This window comes from Phascolarctos cinereus, unplaced genomic scaffold (assembly GCF_003287225.1).
Source record: "Phascolarctos cinereus isolate Bilbo 61053 unplaced genomic scaffold, phaCin_HiC Scaffold_8;HRSCAF=390, whole genome shotgun sequence".
NCBI lineage: Eukaryota > Metazoa > Chordata > Mammalia > Diprotodontia > Phascolarctidae > Phascolarctos > Phascolarctos cinereus.
The window spans coordinates 2,962,009-2,984,263 of NW_027556291.1; the positions used below are offsets into that span (position 1 = coordinate 2,962,009).

Here is a 22,255-nt window from a genome sequence, read left to right on the forward strand (position 1 = left end):
GTGACTTATGCTCTTCAAGTTGCAAAAAAGGATCATAGCAGGGGTGGCGTGATTGTTTTTCCTTCCATTTGTAGGCATGCTGGAGCAGCATTTAGTAACCCAGACTTGTCCCCTGCAGCTGTGTAAACCTCGGTCCTATCTTCTGCCCGATGTGCTCCTGCCTCAATCTTGGACTTTGAGACTGATGCAGCAACGCTCTTTCTGTTCTAGGTGTTGCGCTTCCTTCGTCTCTTTGGCCCAGGGAAGAATGTTCCATCTGTTTGGCGGAGTGCTCGAAGAAAGAGGAAGAAAAAGCACCGAGAGCTGACACAAGAAGGCCAAATCCAGGAGGGCGAGTGCCCTGGAGACCCTGAGGTGGAGAGAAAATCGCCGTGGGCCTGTGAATTTGCTCCTCCTCCCCCTCCAGAGCAGTGCCTCTCAGATGATGAGGTAGGTACAATAGAGGCTAGACATTCCAGTGGGCTGAGTTTCCTGACAGTTACCAGTGGAGAATCCTGGCTTAATCTCATGGACTTCCCCAACTGATGATATGAGGAATGCGATGGGGGAGGGCAAACCTCGATTCAGGGTCTGATGGGTTGAAAGTCTTGAAGAGTAGGTAAGATGTTCTTGGTAATATCACTCCAAGGTTTCTTCTAGCCTTAGCCTTAGGCAAGGATATCTTTTGCTTAAACACTCCTTGGGATTGTTTAAAGTCATTTCATTATGACTCTGTTTGCCTCTTAGCAGCCACAGGAAGTCTGGGGTTCGTTTTCTTGGTCAATAAAAGACATTGCCAATATAGAAATTGGTGCTTTGAGACTCAGCGAAGGATGGGCCTCTTCACATCTTTCCCTGTTCCACTGTAGATCACGATGATGGCTCCTGTGGAGTCTAAGTTTTCTCAGTCAGCTGGAGACATAGACAAAGTTACAGACACCAAGCCAAAGGTAGCCGAGTGGCGCTATGGTCCTGCCCGCTTGTGGTATGACATGTTGGGTGTCCCTGAAGATGGCGGTGGGTTCGACTATGGCTTCAAACTCAAAAGTGCAGAAGATGAGCGGTCAACAAAGCCAGGGATGGTGGAGAAGGTGAGGTGCTTTGAAGTGAGGGGACGAGGGGGCAGACTGTAAGACATGGCTCATTGTGCCCTGGACCTTCTTTGCCAACTTAGCCATTCAGTAGCAGGTAATGAGACGAGTTCATCTAGTAGTGGGGTTAGAGTCTCTGAGTCTTTGGCTGGGAATCCGTGGCCAGTTTTGGAGCTGTGGCAAAGGAGAGAAGAGTGTTCTGCTTGACTTGATGTTGGGAGGAGGCCGGGAGAAGAATGGTTTTGTCCTTCCCTTGCTTTGTTTGTGTTGTGCTTTTCCACTCAGCTTTTTAAATTGAGTGTCCTTCTTAAGTCATGGGTGTCTTGTGAGAGCATGCTGACGGGGTGCATGCCAAAGGCAAGGTGGTTGCTTTGTCCAAACATTAGGCCTGAGGTCCCAGCATCCTGATGCCTTCTCTACTAATGCAGGATTTGGGTGTGTTAGAGGAAGCAGGGGATCTTCTGGCCGACGAGAACTTCCTGATGGTTACCCAGCTACACTGGGAGGATGACATCATCTGGGATGGGGAAGACATCAAACATAAGGGGACAAAACCTCAGCGGGCCAGCCTTGCTGGCTGGCTTCCGTCCAGCATGACCAGGAATGCCATGGCATACAATGCTCAGCAAGGTGGGATGGGGAGAGGTTCCATTTGGGTGTAGCTGTGACCTTGGGGGTGGTGAAGGCAGGGGAGTGTTGGGATTGGGCCCCAGGCCTAGCCCTTGATGATTCTTCTCTGCTAACCAGCTAATGAGGACTTTACTTTCTCACTAAAAACAAAGCTTGAAGGTTATCACTGAAGTTGTAGAAATCTGTCTGGATCTTGAGTGCTTTGTTTTTGTAGTACATCTTCCTTTCTAAAACATATTTATCAGCTCTGCTTTAGGGAAATCAAAAGTGAAAAATGCTGCTTTCTCCAAATCAGAGATGTGTTTATTTCTCCTCAGGCAGAGAGCCAGATGAGTCTCCTGGTATTATTTGCTCTCTTCGTCTCCCCTTATTCACGACTGAATGAGCATTCAACCATTTCTCACTTGCCCTTTATGAAGGACCCCGTCTCCTATCTTAAATAGGTTTTACTGCCACTCTGGATGACGACAAACCTTGGTACTCCATCTTCCCAATTGACAATGAGGAGCTGGTGTATGGCCGCTGGGAAGACAACATCATCTGGGATGCCCTGGCCATGCCTCGGCTCTTGGAACCTCCTGTCTTGACACTCGATCCAAATGATGAGAATCTCATACTGGGTATGGCAGTGGCCAAGATCAGTGTTCTTCTTCCCACCTGCGTAGCTGACTTGTAGGATCCAATGGCAGGAAAAAACTAGGGTGTAATGGGGTGGGGGGGGTCGGGGAGAGGGTGCTTGGAAGAAATAGGTGAGCTGGCTGTGGCTGCTGGTTCCTAATTTTTTTTAAGAATGGTTTTGGGAGAACAGCAAGTATTTGAGTAGTGGCAAAATGTGTATTCACACATAATTTTATTTATTATGTAAAATTATATGCATACATAAAATCATATATATCTACATATACACACAAGATATGTGTCTATATAAACACACACATACACACATACATACACATACATGATTTGGGACGAGCGCCCTCCCTGCTTCTCAGCCTAGTAAGTGAACGTAGAAAAAGGTTTCCAGTTTTCCTTAAACCTTAGAGATTGGGGAACCCATCTGTTTACTGGTCAGCCATTCTGCTCACCTGAACCTGTTTCCTCATCTGTAAATAGAAGGGCTTGGATTGAATGTTTTCTTGGGGTTACAGTTAGAACTACAAAGGCCTCTCAGTAAGGGAGATGGCTCTTCCTGAAGGGTGTTCCTGAGCCATCTTTGTTTGATTGTCAGAAATACCTGATGAAAAGGAAGAGATGACATCGAATTCCCCGTCGAAGGAGAATAAGAAGGAATCCTCTTTAAAGAAGAGTCGAATCCTCTTAGGGAAAACGGGAGTTATCAAGGAAGAGCCACAGCAGGTCTGTGAGGGAGTTCGTGGGTTCGGGTGTGGAGATCTTTGGGCGAAGATCACTCTCTGAGTGATGTCCCTTTGCTGTGGGTGATCAGAATATGTCCCAGCCGGAGGTGAAGGACCCTTGGAACCTGTCCAACGACGAGTTTTACTACCCCAAGCAGCAGGGCCTTCGCGGTACCTTTGGGGGGAACATTATACAGGTAAAAGCAATTTTCTGTGAAGGGAGAAATGGGTAGGTCCTTGGCGCCTGTCTTTGGGGGCCGTTGGCTGGTGCTGGGTCAGTTCTCCAGTCAGAGCCTGCGTGTTGCCTCTTTCAGCATTCAATCCCTGCGGTGGAGCTCCGGCAGCCCTTCTTCCCCACCCACATGGGCCCCGTCAAACTCCGGCAGTTCCACCGCCCACCTCTGAAGAAGTATTCCTTTGGGGCCCTGTCCCAGCCAGGTCCCCACTCTGTCCAGCCCCTGCTGAAACACATCAAGAAGAAAGCCAAAGTAAAGCCTTTTTGGGCAGGCGGGGATAGGAGCAGGGTTGGGTGGGGGCAGGAGGGTGTTTCTCTGTCTTTGGATAAAGTGCGTTGGGCTTGGCTTTGTGCTCTGATGTGGACTGTGCTTCCTTTGTGCTGGGCAGATGAGAGAACAAGAACGCCAGGCCTCAGGTGGTGGGGAGATGTTTTTTATGCGTACACCCCAGGACCTGACAGGCAAAGATGGAGATCTGATTCTTGCTGAGTATAGTGAAGAAAATGGTCCCTTAATGATGCAGGTCGGCATGGCAACCAAGATAAAAAACTACTATAAACGGGTGAGTTTGTTTAGGGAATCTGCCTGCTGTTGTCATTATGTACGATGATGATGTTATACTATAGGTTTGTATTCGTCCTGTACCCCTTTTTAGCCCATGAGCTCCTTTGGGGACAGAATCGTGTTTTTGGTATACTTCATCCTATCCTTGAGGGGCTCGGTATAGTTCTCTGTGCCATCTATGTTTGCTTGCACTAACTGGGTCTGTTTTCTTCTTCCTAGAAACCGGGGAAGGACCCTGGAGCCCCTGATTGTAAGTATGGAGAAACGGTTTATTGTCACACGTCTCCTTTCCTGGGCTCTCTCCACCCTGGCCAGCTTTTGCAGGTGAGGAATTCCTTCCCCTTCCCGTTCTCCAAAACCTCCCCCCCCCCAAATTATAAGTCTAGTCTAAAGGAAAGAATAGATGGGGGCTAGTTGGTCCAGGAAGGGTCAGTCATGGGAGGATCTGAATGGTGTCATCAAGGCAACTCTAATGAAACTCTAAGTTTCTAACCTTCATGGGAGGCTAACAGTGGAGTGGATAATAAAAACAAACTGATTTCTTTTTTTAAAGGGGGGGTGAATTTTTCTTCCTAAATATCTTATTCTTAGGCTAAGGTGAAAGTGAATTCCTTTTTCCCAAGCATACGTGAGGAGAGGGAGCTCAGGGTGACACAAAGAAGTCAAACTGGGGTTAAAAATTTGCTATGGCTAATCCCCAAAGTGCATATGCCACATGTGGAAAATTGAGACTTGGCCATATTAGTCATGGCCACTTTGGAGGAACGAGCATGCCTGAGCTGTGCCATCTGCAGCCTCCAGTGCTGTGCTGTAGGGTACCGCTGCGCTCCCCAGCTTTGCCTTGCCTTCTCTGGTGGACATACAGCCACTTCTTCTGTTTCTTGGGCCTTCTAATGTTGGCTTGGCTTTGGCTCACCACCTCAGCCTGTTTTCCTGGCTTGCTGCTGTTGCTTTATTCTTTTCTTGCCCCATCAAAGCCTGTTGCTTCCTTCATTTCTGTCTATACTTCCAGCATTAAGCATCTTCTTCAGACTATGGCATCCCCTTTCTGGTTTTTGTTTCTTTCCTCTTTCATGTCTTTTTTCCCCACATCAATATGCTGAACAGCTTTCCTCTTCAGTTGTTCTTAAAAGGCATTCCTAAAATCCTACGCTTCTAGGGACAGTTGATCTCTATGTATCTTGTCCTTTGAGAGAAAGACACTTACCCCTGTGCATCTGTCTCCCTAAAGGGTGGGTTTCTTCCACAGGCTGTAGCTGGGTTTATTTCCTGAGATGGGCTACTGAGCATGAGCTGTATTTAACTCTGTATTCTCTTTTGGAATTCTGGGATTTTATTCATGCTAAATACAACTTAGACCTCACAGAGAACAGAGAGCTGACAGATGTGGTTAGCTGCTTTTCTGGCCAGGCCCCTGATCAAGTGCTTTTCTGGGTCTCATTTCTCATTCCTGCATTCTTTTTGATAGGCATTTGAGAACAACCTTTTCCGGGCTCCAATTTATCTTCATAAGATGCCAGAGACAGACTTCCTGATTATTCGGACGCGACAGGGTTACTATATTCGGGAGCTAGTCGACATCTTTGTTGTTGGCCAACAGTGCCCTTTGTTTGAAGTTCCTGGTCCCAACTCCAAACGGGCCAACACTCACATTAGAGACTTTCTGCAGGTCTGATTTGGTGGGATGGAACAGGAAGGGAGGGGAGCTTAGCTGACTGGGCCTGTAGAAGACAGGTGCTTCTCACCTTCCTCCTGGACCCTGGAGACTTATCAAAGAGATCATTTGTTCATTTGTTTGTGCTTTGATTGGCAGGTTTTCATATACCGCTTATTCTGGAAGAGTAGAGACCGTCCACGGAGGATCCGTATGGAGGACATCAAGAAAGCCTTCCCTTCTCACTCAGAAAGCAGCATCCGGAAGAGATTAAAGCTCTGTGCTGACTTCAAGCGCACAGGTAAGCTGTGGTGGCAGCAGCTATGCATCGACATTACCTCCCTTGAAGTCCTCTTCTGAGGAATGGTCTTTGGCCATTGGCTGGCCTGTTGGAGGCTGTGTGTGGTGTCGGGAGAGTGGGGATTTCACTTCCTGAGTCTTTTCCAGGGATGGACTCAAACTGGTGGGTGCTGAAGACTGATTTCCGTTTACCAACTGAAGAAGAGATCCGAGCCATGGTGTCTCCAGAGCAGTGCTGTGCTTATTATAGCATGATAGCTGCAGAGCAGCGGTTGAAGGTAACTCACCTACCTTCTCCTTCCTCATAGCCACCACTGAGCTGTGCTTCCCCTTGGCTTTAGAGGAAAATTCCAGGGGCTTCATGGGAGATGCTGTCTGGTTTTTCATATGGAAAAGATTCTGAATGGATGGATGAGGTGCTTCCTGTGTTCTGAGGCACTGGGAAAGTTACTTTGTTTCTCCATCTGGGTGGCGATTGGCAGCTATGTGGGCAATGAAGTCACTTGCGGCCTGTTCCCTGTATCCAACCAGGCGAGCCTGAATGCTGCAGGTGTAGTGTGGAGAAGAAAGCTAGCATATGGTTCCGGTTCTGTTCCTTCCCGAATGAGCAAGGACCAGGGAGCCTGAGCTGGCTTCTTGCCCCATAGGACTTCAGTTGTGAGGAACTTAAGTTAAGATTTGGACTTAGGAAGTGATGAATCTTCACCGTGAGTCTCAAGCACCTGTTGACTTAGCTGAGGACATTGCAGCTCTGTCCCCTAAGGACCAACCCAATATGGTGTTCAGCCTAACGTGGTTGCCTTTGTCTCTGTTTGTTGGCTGACTTGTCATCACTTGTTTCTCTAGGATGCTGGTTATGGGGAAAAGTCTTTCTTTGCTCCAGAAGAAGAGAATGAGGAAGATTTCCAGATGAAGATTGATGATGAGGTCAGCCTTGTGCTGCTTCCTGTGAGCTGGTCTCACCTGTTCTTCCTTGTGATAGTTCCCTGGCTGCCTCCTCATTTCTCAGCGGGGTGCTGGTGTCTTGGGCATGTCATCTCCCATGGTGATTTTCAGTCTGTTACCAAGAACAGAAGCAGGAAAGGGAAGTCCACCATGCTATGGTGGGAAGTGGTTCCATGCTCTTCTGTGCTGAGGAGTGGGGTGTGGGATGTGGGGAGAAAGGCAGCTTCTGACTTAGAAAAACTATGAAATGGTCTTAGAGCTAGAACTTGGAGCCAAGAATTAGTCACTGAGTACACATTGTACCTGTGACGCATGCTTGCCTCGGTTTCCTAAACTATCAAGTGTGGTTAGTAATGTGATTTCAACACCCAAAGAAGATTGGACCGTTTATAAATGGGGAGAGTGGAAAGAGCCTTATGGCCAATAGGTAATGGGCCTTGAACCGATGTTGGGGGGCAGGGATGACTGTTAAGCTGACTCCTCACATTCAGAAAGCTTGGGGAAGTCAAAGCAACCATGAGAAGAAAAAAACCTATGCTTCAGTGGTCATTTTCATTTGCTTATTGATGTGAGCTGTAGTTCTGGGGTGGAGGGAGCCAGCGGTGAAGTCCTGAATATCGAAGAGCATGTCTTCACCGTGGTCAGCCAGCTAACCCACTATTGAGATAGTAGGAGAAAGGAGAACAGTGTTCTGTGCACCTTTAAAGGTCTACTTGTTCTTTTTGGGGGGTGTTGGGGATGCTGAGTAGAAAGACTCTCATACTTGCCTGTGGGCCATGCCACCAGCATTCCAAACTCTCCTCTCTGATGCAGGTGCGTACTGCCCCCTGGAACACTACAAGGGCCTTTATTGCAGCCATGAAGGGCAAGTGTCTCCTGGAAGTGACTGGGGTGGCAGATCCTACAGGGTGTGGGGAAGGCTTCTCCTATGTGAAGATTCCAAACAAACCAACCCAGCAGAAGGTGAGACTGTGGCCAGGGCTGTGAGGGCGTGTGCAAGGCGACTTCACTGGGAGGGGCACTGCCTACAGGCTTGACTAGAGGGCGACCTTCAGAGTGGTAGGCTAGTAGCAAGAGTGGATATTCTGGGGTTTCCTCACTGTTTTATGTTTTGAGATAGGATGATAAGGAACCCCAGCCAGTGAAGAAGACAGTCACGGGAACCGATGCAGATCTCCGTCGCCTCTCTCTAAAAAATGCCAAGCAACTTCTCCGTAAATTTGGTGTGCCGGAGGAAGAGGTTGGTGTGGAGGAGGCTGACTGGGCTTTGTGTGGAGGGTAAAGCCAGGAGTCAGGTGTGAGGGGCAGTCTGGGGATTCCTAAGGTAGGTTGGATAGTGCTAGTCCCTGTACTCTCTTCTCAGGGCCTAGCCTCCCTAAAGCCTTCCACTTCATCCACTTGCTTTTGTGGTCCCACAGTCCCTCTCATGTGTACATGTGTGCATATTGTCACAGATCAAGAAGCTATCTCGGTGGGAAGTAATCGATGTTGTGCGCACCATGTCAACAGAACAGGCTCGCTCTGGAGAGGGGCCCATGAGTAAATTTGCGCGAGGGTCACGGTTTTCGGTGGCTGAACATCAGGAACGTTACAAAGAAGAATGTCAGCGGATCTTCGACTTACAGAACAAGTGTGTTGCTAAGATGCTGTTAGCAATGTAACTGGGTAGGCAAGAGTCTGAGATTCCAGAGGACGCCGCCTCAGGGCAACTTAGTGTCTGTAGTAAGGCTGTCGGGGAGCTGGGAGAAGCGGTAAGGCAGACGGATTGGCTTTGGGGATGGCGTGGTGGAAGGACTGGTTTGCCATTGGTCCCCCTAGCTGGCTTTTTGTGACTAGTCCAGTCTTTCTGTTTGAGTCTCTCTAGCACCTTAGCAACTTTGAGGTGGCCCTTAGTGGTGTTCATTTCTTGGCTTGCCTGTTCACATTCTATAGCTCTTTGGACCATGCCTTGGTGTTGGTTTGGTTTGGTTTTCTGGTTTTCATATTGCTTTTACTTTCAGAGTTTTGGCATCGACTGAGATTTTGTCCACTGACACTGACAGCAGCTCGGCTGAGGACAGCGACTTTGAAGAAATGGGAAAGAACATTGAGAATATGCTGCAGAACAAGAAAACCAGTTCTCAGCTGTCGAGGGAGCGGGAGGAGCAAGAGCGGAAGGAATTACAACGAATGCTACTGGGTGAGGAAGGTGCCAATGACAAGGAAACGGGCAAGAAAGAGAAGAAGGACAAAAAGGGACTGTGTACGTAACACAACATGATGTGCGGCAGAGTGTGGCGCAACAGGAAAGTGGGGGATGAGATTAGAGAAGCCAGAAGGTTGGTAAAAAGGTGGATTGGACTCTGAAGCTCAGTAAAGGAAAAATCAGAGAGACAGAGAGACACCCCCCCCCCCATTGGGAATGATGGGAACTTACCATCTCCAATAGTTGACGTTGGCTTGAAAGCAGCCTAGGTGCGCCAATAGCACGAGGGTGGCCAGGGAAGGGAGCTCGGTGAGTGTGGTGGACTGACGTTGCGATGAACAAAACCTCTTGTTTCCCTTGCATTCCCTTGAATGTTGTCTTCCAAACCACCATTCTGTGCTGTCATATTATATGTCTTCACTCAGGGCAGAAAAGATGCTAGCTCCTCAGGGTTACAGGGGAAGGGTTTGAAAGACCATTTCTCTCACCAACAGTGAGCTCTGGAGGCTCTCACAAGGACGATGACACAGCCTCTGTGACCAGTCTTAACTCCTCAGCCACGGGTCGCTGCCTTAAGATTTACCGTACCTTTCGAGATGAGGATGGAAAGGAATATGTCCGATGTGAGACTGTGCGGAAGCCTGCTGTCATCGATGCCTATGTACGCATACGGACAACGAAGGATGAAGAATTCATGTGAGTGTTTGGGTCCCGGCCTTGCTGTGGATCATGACTGGCCTTCCATAAGAAAGGGAAGGCATTGCAGGACCAGGCCTCAGTTTGACCTTCAGCTACAGTGGCAAAAGTTGGACAGTGCTGATTTTGAGCTAGGAGTCCTGGTCACTCAGTTTTACTTCACTTCCTTGGGAGCTCTGATTTACACTGGATTTTCTTGGGGATGAGGGCAACTAAACTAAATTTGGGAAGGTCAAATTTTCAATTTAATCTGTGGATTTTTTTAAAAATGATGGTTGGCTGCTTTGATGGCCCTTGGGGAACGTGTTAAGCTTCCCTAGGATGAGGAGAGAATGTTTGTTCCTCTTACCAACAGTTTCTCTGTGTGGGAATGGAAGAGGCTTCCGTGGAAGGGGAGGTGTTCTGTGTCTAGGCTTGCATGAGGCCCTGTATTATGTTACCATCATTGCTTTCACAAGCCCCATTATACTTGGGTAGATTCTCCCGTCATTGGGATGCTGATAGTGTTGGAAATGTGTTCATTTTAGTCGGAAATTTGCCCTGTTTGATGAGCAACACCGGGAAGAGATGCGGAAGGAACGGCGAAGGATCCAGGAACAGCTGAGGCGGCTCAAGCGGAACCAGGAAAAGGAGAAGCTCAAGGGTCCTCCTGAGAAGAAGCCCAAGAAAATGAAGGAACGTCCGGACTTGAAGGTAACTGTCAGCATCCAGAACAGTAATGTGTGGCCCAGTAGATACTGCGTGGGACTTGAAGTCAGGAAGACCTGAGTTCAAATTCTGCCTCAGACATTTGCTAGTTGTGTGTGTATATGTGTACATTATGTGTGTGTGTGTGTGTGTGTGTACATGTGTATGTGTATGCACATATATGCGTGCATACATGTATTGTGTAATAGGAGTTGTATGTAATATGTTTGTGTGTGTGTGTGTGTGTATATATATATATGTATATATATATATATGTGTATATATATATATGTATGTATATATATATATATATATATATATATATGTATGTATATGTGTACACACACACACATTTACATTTGTATTGGGTGCCCTCTAGGGAGGTTCAATTTCCAGCCCCATTTTACAGGTGAAGCAGACTTAGGGCATTCAAGCCAGACTTGGTTGCAAATATGGAGCGCCATTGAGTCTCTACTTTCTCCTTCCTTCTGGAGACTAATGTTCCCCATTTCCAGGAGCGCAGCTCCATATTCTGATACCCTGTTTATTCCCTGCCTTTTTTGAAGTTTCTTCCCAGTTCCATGTAGCTCATACTTGGCATGGACATCTTTTCACTGGTTGTCTTTTCGGATTCAGGTATAGTTTTATTTGTGCAATTCTGCACGACTGTTTTTCCTCAAGGGGCCTTTGGACGATGGGATAGATAGACACAGGTCAAGGGCAGAGAATGTGAGGCTGTACCTGGTTTCTTACTTGCTTTGTGTCTGTCACTCAGCGCCACTAAACATGGCAGCCGTTCGCCTCTGACGTGTAGCTTTCTTTTTCACAGCTAAAATGTGGCGCTTGTGGTGCCATTGGGCACATGAGGACAAACAAGTTCTGCCCTCTGTATTACCAAACCAACGCTCCACCCTCCAACCCTGTTGCCATGACAGAGGAACAGGAGGAGGAGTTGGAAAAAACGGTCATTCCTAATGATAACGAAGAGCTTATCAAGGTGGAAGGGACCAAGATTGTCTTGGGAAAGCAGCTGATCGAGAGGTAAGGGGTGGCAAAGCAGGAAGTGCCTGGAGTTCAGTGGTATGTTCCTATCAAGTGTTGGGGCTGGGCAGGGGCTGGGAGGGCTGTGACCAGTGGGGGTCGGCTGCCTGCCCTTCTTTATGTTGAGCCTCTTTCCTAACAAAAATGCCAGGAGAGGCAGGTGTTAAGAGTGGACGTGGGATCAGGAGCTCTGGGCCTGCTAATCATTTACTGCTTCCTTTGACCTTGAACTTGTCACTTCCTTTTTCTGAGCTTCAATCTCCTCATCTGTAAAAAGAAGGGGTTGGATTTAATGATCTCAGGAGTTCCTTCCAACTCTAACCTTCTGTGATTTGAAACATTTCACAGTTACCCACAGTGCCCTTACCCACCTCCTAATAGGACAGGATAGTTAAGGAACTCCGGTGCCTTTCTCCACCTGGCTTCTGTCCTTAGGGATTGAATGAAAAATATCACAGAGAAGCAGGCCTTTTTTTTTTTTAAATGAACCTGTGATCTCATCAATGTAGACACTCCCTGCAGACCACAACTTGGTCATGCCTTCTTGTTCTGTGGGACTTGTCCGTGCCCTCTGTAGGGGTCCACCCAACATACGGGAGGCCTTCCTTGAGGTCTCTTCATATTCTGTGGGTACCAGGGCAGCACTCAAGACTGTCCATCTGTTATCCTTTGCTCTCCCTGAAACAACACCCATCTTTTTAACACCAATGTTTTTCTGGTGACACTATATGGCTGTGAATGATGGAACACTCCAATCTCTGAAGAAAGCTGTAGCATATTACTAATGATGACTGTCGAGCAAGAAGTGGCATAAAAGATCTCATCCAGGAGATATATGGTTGGAAAAGGAGGTAGGCCAGTCACGTAGCAAGATGGAGGGATAACTGAAGCAGCCATAAATCTATAGCGATATACATATATATATATATTTTTTTTTAAGTTAAACTTTTTTTTATCAACTTCAGCAGCTTTATAGAAAACCCTAAGTATCCAAAACTAGTTACACCATCTCTCAAGTTCCCTTCTGAACTTTGTTAGTGTATGTACCCATATAAAACATGGCTGCAGTCAATGTGGATGTATCCTTGGGTTTTTTAAAATTTTGTCTTATTTCCTACCACATGTTGTGCCACATGCTTGATACTGACAAAGCTAGGGTGTGGTGCACCCTTGGGTTCATATACCCTGTAGTTTGCTTAACCATTTCCCTTTTTGAGGGTATTTGGGTTTGTTTCCAGTTTTTTTTTTTTAGTTAGAATTCACACTGTTTGTGAAGCTCTGTGTGCAACATAGCCTTTTTTCCTCGGGCTGCATTCTCAAAAGTAAAATTGCTGGTTCAAAGTATATGAACAGTTCTGTAGCTTTTGCAAAATGTTGCCAGGTGGAGCCCATATGTAGGAAGGGAAATAAGAGCAGTCCTGAGCCAGTTGGCAGAAGTCATGTATGGGAGGAGAGCGGGAGTTGAGGCTTGCCTGACTGGGGTAGGGGAAGAATGTGGTTTGAGAACTTCCAATATCAGCTTGGATTTCTCCCTTATTTCCATGCAGGTTGAGGCCTGTGGCCATGCCTTTTTTCCCCTAAGTTACAACCGTAGATTCTAGAGTTGGAAAGAACTGTAGAGATCATCTGATTCAGCTCCTTTATTTTACATATGAAGAAACTGAGGCCTAGAGAGGCCGTGATTTGCCCTGTTTCTTTTGTATTTAGTTACAGATACTGTGAGGTCCTGTCAGAGCTGAGCCTTGGAAGAAAGATGCCTGCAGAGCTTTTGACTTAAGTTATCTTCCCAACCCCAGAACCATTTTTAGGCACTTCAGAAACTTTTCTTGGGGTTGAGGGAATGGTAGTGGTCTCTGAGTACCAGCAGTGGGCCTATGTACTACTCTTTGGCATTGTCTTTTATAGTGCAGATGAGGTTAGAAGGAAATCGCTGGTTCTCAAGTTCCCTAAACAGCAACTTCCTCCCAAGAAGAAACGCCGAGTTGGGACTACTGTTCATTGTGATTATTTGAATGTGAGTCCCTCTGTTCCTTTTTCTGTGCTTCTCACTGACCCTCTAGCTCTCTAACCCTTGCTTTAGACTTGACCCTTCAGGCTGGGCTGGAAGGAATACCTTACTCAGTCACACTGTTGCTGGGTTTGCTTTCCCAGAGGGGCATAGTTGTATCTGTCTTCCTACCTTTTGACTTCCAGCGACCCCACAAGTCTATCCATCGACGACGGACAGATCCTATGGTGACATTATCATCTATCCTGGAGTCCATCATCAATGACATGAGAGATCTTCCCAACGTGAGTACTTTGTATTTACTAGACTAAAGATGGCAAAGCCCATTCTTCTGTGTGACCTTGTGTGGAGAGTGGATGCTTGTAGCTATTGGTTGCTATAAAGTGCCATAAATGAATATGGATATTCCATGTTTTTGCAGGTACAGAATCAAGTGGCTTTAAAAACATCAGACCCCCTTAAGAAGTTGGTTAAATTGGCCAGGGGGAGGATGGTGTGGGAAGATCTCATTCTCACTGTTGGCATGTGGTTCTGTCAGCAGTTTGTTTTGGCGGGAGGTATTATCCAGGCCTGCTCCCTCTGGAAGGGTTCCTTTGAAAATTGGTGGTGATTAGGCTTCTAGGGTACGGGAGAGACTTTAGGGCAGAGTTCAGTCCAAGACCCCCTTGCATCTTTCTCATATCCACTGCTTCTTTCCATTGGATCAGGTCGTCATTGCCTTTTGACAGGACTGTTGTAACAGTCTCCTGATTGGTCTTTTCTCTAGGCTTCCATTGCATTGCTGAGGTCCTGTTAAGATCTTCTACTTGCCTTCATTAGCTCCACATTATTCAATAGGCAAAGTGGAAACTCCAAAGTCTGGTGTTCAAGGCCCTCCACATGTGGCTCTAACTCTCTTGCCAACCTTCTTGTTCTGGCTCTCTTGTCCCTATGCCTTTCCTCGTGTTGTCTTCCTTGTCTGAAAAAGCTTGACTCTTCCCCCATCTCCTTGCCTTATTTTAAGGATCAGCTCAGATGCTCCCTTTTTCATGGACGCTTACCTCATCTTCCCCTTGCCCCACCGTCCATGCTGTTCAAATCTCTGGCTCTCTCCATCTCTTTCCCCCTCTCCTCAAATTTCTCCTAACATTTTGTCTCACTCTTTGTTTTGTGTTTAGCACAGCCTCTTCCATTTATTTATTTATTTAGGCTAGGCAGCAGGGTTAAGTGACTTGCCCAGAGTCACACAGCTCGTGAGTTTCATATGTCTGAGGCCGGATTTGAACTCAGGTCTTCCTGACTCCAGGGCCAGTGCTCTAGCCACTGTGCCACCTGGCTGCCCCTTCTCAACTGATCTTGAGGGCAGCAGTTGTTTCTTATTTTGTCTTTTGCATAGTCAGTGCCTAAATGTTGTTGAACTGAATGGCTGGTTCTCATTTGCACAGACTTATCCTTTCCATACACCAGTGAATGCAAAAGTTGTGAAGGACTACTATAAAATTATCACTCGGCCCATGGACCTGCAAACACTCCGTGAAAATGTCCGTAAGCGCCTCTACCCATCCCGGGAGGAATTCAGAGAGCACTTGGAACTGATTGTGAAAAACAGTGCGACGTACAACGGTAAGAAACACTAACTCCTTGGCTGGATAGGACCTTGTGAGGTCAGCTGGTCTAATCTTGTACACGCAGAAGGTGGTCCCAGACCCAAATCTCAGCGAACTGAGAGTCATGAGACTGAGACTGGTGCTTTTAGTGTACTATGATATGTTCAATATTGCTTTAGGGTAGGGAGGCAGCATGGCAGAGTGGATAGAGGGTGAGCCTTAGGATCACAAAGACCTGAGTTTTGGGATGGAGTACCCTCTCAAGACACCAGTCAACTCTCAAAATAATAAGTTAGGGGGCATCTAGGTGGTGCAGTAGATAGAGCACCAGCCCTGAAGTCAGGAGGACTTGAGTTCAAATTCGGCCTCAGACCAACCACTTGAAACTTACTAGCTGTGTGACCCTGGGCAAGTCACTTAACCCCAATTGCCTGAAAGAAAGAAAGAAAGATAATAAGTTATAGACAAGTTGCTGAACTACATTGGTGGAAGGCATTTCTGTACTGGGAATTTGCCAGTATGAAATTACAGGTCTAGACCAAAAAAATATCCAGTACACCCAAAAACTTTTAGGGTAGCCAAGTTAATCTGGCCTAAGGCCTTGGAAGTAGGAGGCAGTCACTATGAAGGTGACTGATACATTTTATCTCTGGTCCTGTGTGCCTTGTAGAATTCATTGACTCTGTCTTCACACAGACTTTAGGGGGTTATTATGCATAAAAGAATAAGTTCTTTGAGATACTTCATTCAACAGCTCCTGGGTGCTGTGGACTCTTTTGAAATACATGTACCCATTCAGAAAAGCCCCTAGAATGTTAAGGACTATTTTGCAGAGCTAGCACAGTGAACCATAGAGTCCATTGATAATCCTGATGACAAGTAAAGTCACTTGTGAGCTTGTAACTAAGAGCTCTTATATATAAAATCAGGTTGTTTATTACAGATTTGAAAACTAGCATCGAGTGTTGCTACTAAGGTGGCATGATATAGCATCACCATGACCAAGAAGGAAATGGGAGATCGAGACAAGAGAGAAGCATCAATGCTAGAGATTCAGCTTCACTGTGTGGTGCCAACAGGACAACTAGGGAAGGTCTACCCGGACCCTTGTTTATCCTTAATTCTCTACTAGTGTACCTACCTTACCTGTTATGAGGAGACAGTGCCAGAACCGCATACTACTACTATGAGAGCAGATGTGCCACTGCCATCCTACCCACCTTCTTGGTTAGTTTCACACAAAACTCTACTGACCATGAAATGGCAAGACAGGAAGAGCAACTATGACTTGAATCAAGTGATATTCATTGGGCTAGGTCTTTTCAAAGAGTGGGTGACAAGCAAGCTGACTAGTTTGGGTGTGGTGTGCTAAAGTGGGATTACCAAGATCAGAGTACAAAGTAATTAATTCAGGGATATTCTGAAGCCCAGCTTTAAGCTGGTAGACACTTCTGTGAATAATTTGGAACCACAGTAGCATCTAGACCAGCACTTCTTAAATTGTGGGGTCGAGACTTCATATGAGGTCATGACCCACAGTTTAAGAAGCACTGAAGGGGTCTTGAGTGGAAAAAGTTTAAGAAGTCCTGATCTAGACCAGGGGTTCTTGACCTTGCTTGTGTCATGGACCCCTTGGCCAGTCTGGTGAAGAAACCAGTAGACTCCTCACAAGCATGTTTTTAAATGCATGAAATACATAGGATTACAAAGGAAATCAATTCTATTGATATACCATTATCAGAATATTAAAAAAAATAAAACCCAAGTTCACAGACCCCAGGTTAAGATCCCCTGCTCAGGCCAGGTCAGTATGTAGGATGGGAGGAAGGAAGGACTTTAAATAAGTCACAAGGCTGAGCATCACACACATTGCCAGGCTGTGTCAGCAGGAGCTCCAGCCACAAACTGCACGTCCTCTGTGGAAGAAACGCTCCCAGTGTCTTTCAGCGCTACCCATTCACACACCCATAACCACGACTCGTGGTATTGCCTTCCTGTCATAGTGAGAGAAGTTAAGGTAGAAACCAGGCTGTGTGCTAATGGGGAAAGGTTTTGCCTGTCTACATATTTGTGAGGGGTTTTATTTTTCTTCCTTAATGGGTAGGGGAAGGGGAGAGGGAAACAAGAGAATTTAGAGTTGAGAAAAACCTCAGGGTGGTAGCAGCTTCTGGCTCCTGTTCGGTAATGGTCTTGACTCTTCTAAATCTCCTGGTATGATTGTAGGACCAAAGCATTCATTGACTCAGATCTCTCAGTCGATGCTGGATCTCTGTGATGAAAAACTGAAAGAGGTAGGCCGCTGTTGTTCCATGTCTTTCAGAATGAGGGTGGGGCAATGGGATTTGTATGCAAGAAGCCAAAGGGGTGGGAGGGGAGGGAAGGTGTGAGAGGGGAGAGGGAAGGACAGGGACCACGAATATCAGAAGTCAGCAGGTGCTGTGGTAACTGAATGAGGATGAGAGCAAGCAGGCTGCACACCCGAACCGTCACTATTGCGGACATCCCGATAACTTTCGTTTCAGAAAGAAGATAAACTGGCCCGCTTAGAGAAGGCCATTAACCCCTTGTTGGATGATGATGACCAGGTGGCATTCTCTTTCATTCTGGACAACATCGTCACCCAGAAGATGATGGTGGTTCCAGACGTAGGTGGCCTCTGTTCTGGGCAGGGATCAGGGGCTACAGTCCTTGTTGCACACGGGTGTGTGTGTGAGGTTGATTCAGTCAGAAAGATGATTAGAACATTGGCCCAACGACCTCACCCAAACCAGAAGAGGCAGAGGTAACTGGATAAGAGCACAGTTAGATGGATTCGGGAACCGATTGAGTTCAACCTGGAAGGAAGTTTCTAGTGGTGTGCTACATAACATGGCTGTGTCTTCAGCCCCATTCAATTCAACAAACAATTGTTAAACCCCCTACTGTGTGCCAGGCACTGTGCTAGGAAAATAAAGACAAACTGCCCTCAAAAACCTTGTATTTTACTGGGGGAAGCAACATGTATGCAGATAAGTAAATATGAGATATATGCAAAATAAACAGCAAGAAACTAAAAGGTCACTTCTGAGAGTGGAGGGGATGGAGTGGGGACTAATGTCCAGGGGAATGAGGAAAGGCCTCTTCAGTTAAGCCCTCAAGGGAATTAGTGGTTCTGAAAGGCAGAGGTAAGGGTAGAGAGTGTTCCAGCCTTGGGGCACAGCCTGTGCATTGGCACACAGGTGGCAGATGGAATGTTGAGTATGGAAATGTAAAGGCTATGAGGAGAAGCAGTGTGCCATCAGCCTGGGGAGAGATGAGTGCATGTATGATGTGCTCCCTCTGTGTCAAGCCCTGTGCTAAGAACTGGGGATGCAAAGAGAAAAGTCAGACAGTCCCTGCCCTCAAGGAGCTCCCATTCTAACAGGGAAGGTTTCAGCTTCAAGTCAGATGGAAATAAAGGTCCCCATGGTCCTTAGGGTGGAGTGGCAAAGCAGGTGTTCAGGCCTCTTCTCTAATGTCATTTTCACTGATAAAATCATCTCAGTCTCTGCTGCTGAGCCGTTGGATAGGGCCAAGGATTGTGGTGGCCAGGTCTTTCCTTTTTGGGTCTTCTGGTAGCTGTGTCTGTAGCTCCTGTGGGAACAGTCAGTCCCCAGGCTGCATCTGCCCAGGGTTTGCTTCCCAGGAGGATGGCTGCGGGCACAGGGCTGGAAGCATTGCTCTTCCCAAAGCTTTGGGGTTTATGGTCCTTGGCTGTCTCCATCAGGGTCTGATGGTGGTCAAGGTGGTGGTTTGCTTTGCTTGGCACATGGTACCTACTGTCCCTTTCTCAAAGTGCCTGGCCGCTTTAGGTAGGCTAGCTAACTTGCTCTGTAGGTGACAGTTGGTGGAGGTGGCTGGCCCCTTCTCTATAGGAGCTGTTTCCCTGCATGAGGGCTGGGCTGGAAACAAAGATCAGTGGTCGTAGACATGGGAAGAGTGCTGCCATTCTGTTCAATATGTCCGTCACTCACTTAGAGGTGAAAGGTTCCCTAGAAGTCATCAGATCTATCTAGTCTTCTGATTTTACAGATGAAGAAATTGAGGCCCCAAGAGGTAACATGACTTGCCCAGAGTCACACAGCTAGTAAGTGTCTGAGGCAGGATTCAAGCCTAGGTCTTCCTGACTCTACTACATCATGTTGCTTCACATAGATGTCAGCATAGATGGACTGCTTATACATTTGTATATGACATGAAGCTGGAAGAAGTAGCTCATAAAATGACAGAATCAGAATCCAAAAGGTATCTGAGACTAGAATTATGGACTGAAAGATGGACTTGAATAGCCCATTAATATCGTCCTGCACTTTGCTTTTTAAAAAATCAACTATACAGGTATAGGATGGGGGAAAAGGGTCAAAATGTTCTCATGAAAAAGATCTACAGGTTTTCAGTTGACTACAGGATTCATAAGATGCAAAAATTTCAAAATGGCATGATCACTCATTCTACTGAGATAAGTATGATGGGTCTAAAGGAAAGTTCTGGACACAATTCTCTAGTAAAATTTGAGGAGAAGAACATTTTCAGATGGGGGAATCGAGGAAGACTACCTGGAGGAGATGGCATCCAAGCTGAGCCTTGAAGGATAAGAGAGATTCCAAAAGGTGTCTATGAAGAGGGAATCATTCCAGGCTGGTGTGACCTCAGGGAATGTGGGAGATGCCATGCCAAGTTTGGGGATACAACTGGAACAGAGTGTGTTTAAGGGAGTATAATGTGAGACAAGACTAGAAAGGCTGCTTGGAGCCAGTTGGTGGTGGGCCTTACATGCCAGTTTGTATTTCTTTTTGTTTTAGAGGCGAGAGGCATCCACTGGTTTTTTTTTTCTTTTTAGGGAGCCAGAACTGGGCCTTTAGATTATTTTGGCAGAAGTGTATACAGGAGAAAATGAGAAGGAAAGGAAACTATTTTAGGAGGCTACTAGAATTTTCTAAACAGGAGATGCCAAGGGCCTGATGTGGCTGTCAAATACCTTTTGACATGACCTTAGGTGAACTAGAACTAGAGCTATGATAGCCCACATCTGGAGTACTAGGTTTGGTTTTGATCAGCACATGTTATGAGGGGCATTGATAAGCTGGTGCATGCCCAGAAGGGGACAGTTTGGTAAGGGGGCATGAAACCATGTTCAACTCGGACAAGGTTAAGAAAGTGAGAATCCTTGTTTTGAAGAAGAGAAGACTGACAGGTGAAATACTACCTGTCTTCAAATATATGAAGGGTTGTTATTTCGAAGAAACAGCAGAATTATTCTTTGGCCCTACCAATGAGTGGAAGTTACACGGAAGGAAAATTTTGTCTTGGTATATGAAGCCAAATAGTTATAGCTGTTCAATAGTAGAGCCAGCTGCCTTGTGTTGTAGTGAGGTCCCTGTCACTGCAAGTGTTCAGGAAGCTGCATTACCCCCTAGCAGGGATGTTGTTCGTTCTTACTTCAGGCAGTCCCTTTGAATGCTAAGATTCCATAATTCTTCTGGATCTCTTGGAATGTAGGTGGCGTGTGAGTGGAGGACACACGGTGGCCCTCTCTGAGGCACAGAGCCTTTCAGTAGTCTTGCATTGGCAATTTGTAATGGTTAGTAGCAGGTGAATGCCCCTGGTAAGATGGAGAGACTTCCACTTGAGAGCTCCTTTGTCACACACCGCTCTGGTACTGATGAACTAGGGTTCCCCCCCACCCCTTTGTGCCTCTTAGCTTGTAGGGCTGTTAATTCTAAGCATCTGCTCTTCAGAAATCCTGAGCTAAGCTGGAGGATGGTTTTCTCATGTGAACTTGAATGGAGGGGTGGTCAAGATGAGGGCAGAAGAGCTAATGTTGTAAAGTAGAAGGTTGCTTTGAGTTACTCATTTTTCTCTTTCCTCTAGTCTTGGCCATTTCATCACCCGGTGAATAAGAAGTTTGTTCCAGATTATTATAAAGTGATTGTCAGTCCAATGGACTTGGAAACCATCCGAAAGGTGAGGGGTTTGAGTTGGCATGATCCCTTTGGAACTTCCTGCTTGTAACTTTGGATCTAAGTGCTTGGCTCTTCTAATTACAGAACATTTCTAAGCACAAGTATCAGAATCGCGATGCCTTTCTGGATGATGTAAACCTTATCCTAGCCAACAGTATCAAGTACAATGGTGAGTGTTTCTAGGGGCTCTCCCATGAGCTGGGAAGACCCAGCTGCTCTCAGATCTCTTGTTGCTAGAGATAGGCAGAGCCCCAGTCCCCTCTGAGAGGGTGACTCTTTGCTCAGCAGAACAACATAATCTTGTTTCCGGCTGACACAGGAATGTGTTTTCTCCTGGACACTTGTCTTGCTTAGTGAAAAGCAGAAATCAGAATGGTTCTTTGGGGCACAGCCTCAGCGTCATCTGAGGTCACTTCTGAACCTGGGGATGAGAAGTTCAGAGAGACACACTCAGGACTCCCATGAAATATGTAATTGGATAGAGCAGGAGAGTGGACTAGTCCAACTATGTGGGGCTGGTGTGGCTGCCTCATCTTAATTGTGACTCAACCCTTAGGTAACGGTTACTGCAGAGCAGGGCTAGAGAAGTCTGCCAAGGGTAAAAAGGAGTCATCTGCTGTACTCTGAATACCTATTTTAGGCACTCTCAAAGCTATCTTGTTCCACATCTATTCATAAACAGATGCCCGTAAAAAAGGCCAGGGAAGATGCTCTCAAGTGCATCTCAGAGTTGAAGATTCTGGATAAGAGCTAACGGGACAAATGAGAGATTTCCCTACTGACAGGCAACATATTGAAAGTAACTTATTGGATTAAAAGTTCCATTTGCTAGTGCTGCCACTCTGCCTAAAGACCCAGGAAAGCAGCCATTCTATACATTTTTTTTTTTTGGCAAGGCAGTTGGGGTTAAGTGACTTGCTCAGGGTCACTGTGTCAAGTGTCTGAGACCAGATATGAACTCAGGTCCTCCTGACTCCAGGGCTGGTGCTCTATCCACTGCGCCACCTAGCTGCCTCCATTCTATACATCTTAATCTACCTTATTCAGTCAGCAATCACGAGTCCTCTGGGAAGCGAGCTTCACTGTTACCTTCCTTCCTCACACCCCATCTCGTCTGTATGAGCCCAGTGATGTTTCACTGTGCTTTTTTGTTAACTTCCATAGATGTTTTAACAGGTGTGACTTAAAGTCAGCCCAGTGTGGTAACTTTGTAAGTCAGAAACCAGAAGCTAATAATAATGCCATGTATGGCCAACATTCGAGTTCCTGCTGTTTGCTCTTTATTCTCTCCAGCCCCCCTAGCTAGGATTTCAGCCT

At 46.5% G+C, this 22,255-nt stretch overlaps 1 protein-coding gene and 1 long non-coding RNA gene across 8 annotated transcripts in view; one reads left to right on the forward strand and one right to left on the reverse strand.

Moving 5' to 3' along the window:
* The window catches only part of TAF1 (TATA-box binding protein associated factor 1), a 35,819-nt gene that overhangs the window by 5,481 nt on the left and 8,083 nt on the right, over window positions 1–22,255 (forward strand). For 5 of the 6 annotated variants that reach the window (XM_020976617.2, XM_020976612.2, XM_020976615.2 and 2 more), the window contains 27 exons: window positions 211–429; window positions 849–1,070; window positions 1,499–1,700; window positions 2,144–2,320; window positions 2,929–3,056; window positions 3,145–3,252; window positions 3,370–3,543; window positions 3,680–3,853; window positions 4,075–4,179; window positions 5,324–5,524; window positions 5,669–5,810; window positions 5,957–6,087; window positions 6,656–6,736; window positions 7,568–7,717; window positions 7,875–7,994; window positions 8,209–8,384; window positions 8,755–8,996; window positions 9,434–9,635; window positions 10,163–10,328; window positions 11,152–11,363; window positions 13,269–13,377; window positions 13,557–13,655; window positions 14,796–14,973; window positions 17,181–17,248; window positions 17,480–17,602; window positions 20,847–20,939; window positions 21,023–21,107. In XM_020976617.2, coding sequence (XP_020832276.1) covers window positions 211–429; window positions 849–1,070; window positions 1,499–1,700; window positions 2,144–2,320; window positions 2,929–3,056; window positions 3,145–3,252; window positions 3,370–3,543; window positions 3,680–3,853; window positions 4,075–4,179; window positions 5,324–5,524; window positions 5,669–5,810; window positions 5,957–6,087; window positions 6,656–6,736; window positions 7,568–7,717; window positions 7,875–7,994; window positions 8,209–8,384; window positions 8,755–8,996; window positions 9,434–9,635; window positions 10,163–10,328; window positions 11,152–11,363; window positions 13,269–13,377; window positions 13,557–13,655; window positions 14,796–14,973; window positions 17,181–17,248; window positions 17,480–17,602; window positions 20,847–20,939; window positions 21,023–21,107 — 4,087 coding nt within the window. The remainder of the gene's footprint in view (window positions 1–210; window positions 430–848; window positions 1,071–1,498; window positions 1,701–2,143; window positions 2,321–2,928; window positions 3,057–3,144; window positions 3,253–3,369; window positions 3,544–3,679; window positions 3,854–4,074; window positions 4,180–5,323; window positions 5,525–5,668; window positions 5,811–5,956; window positions 6,088–6,655; window positions 6,737–7,567; window positions 7,718–7,874; window positions 7,995–8,208; window positions 8,385–8,754; window positions 8,997–9,433; window positions 9,636–10,162; window positions 10,329–11,151; window positions 11,364–13,268; window positions 13,378–13,556; window positions 13,656–14,795; window positions 14,974–17,180; window positions 17,249–17,479; window positions 17,603–20,846; window positions 20,940–21,022; window positions 21,108–22,255) is intronic. The other variant, XM_078147806.1, reaches the window with a different exon arrangement.
* LOC144454989 (uncharacterized) overlaps window positions 1–22,255 on the reverse strand; it is a 43,420-nt gene that overhangs the window by 1,598 nt on the left and 19,567 nt on the right. Inside the window, exon 4 of one of the 2 annotated variants that reach the window (XR_013483609.1) lies at window positions 17,923–21,359. The exons of the other annotated variant lie outside the window; for it this stretch is intronic. This is a non-coding gene — a long non-coding RNA (uncharacterized LOC144454989). Of the gene's footprint in view, window positions 1–17,922; window positions 21,360–22,255 lie in introns of those variants that run through there. 2 annotated transcript variants of the gene reach the window in all.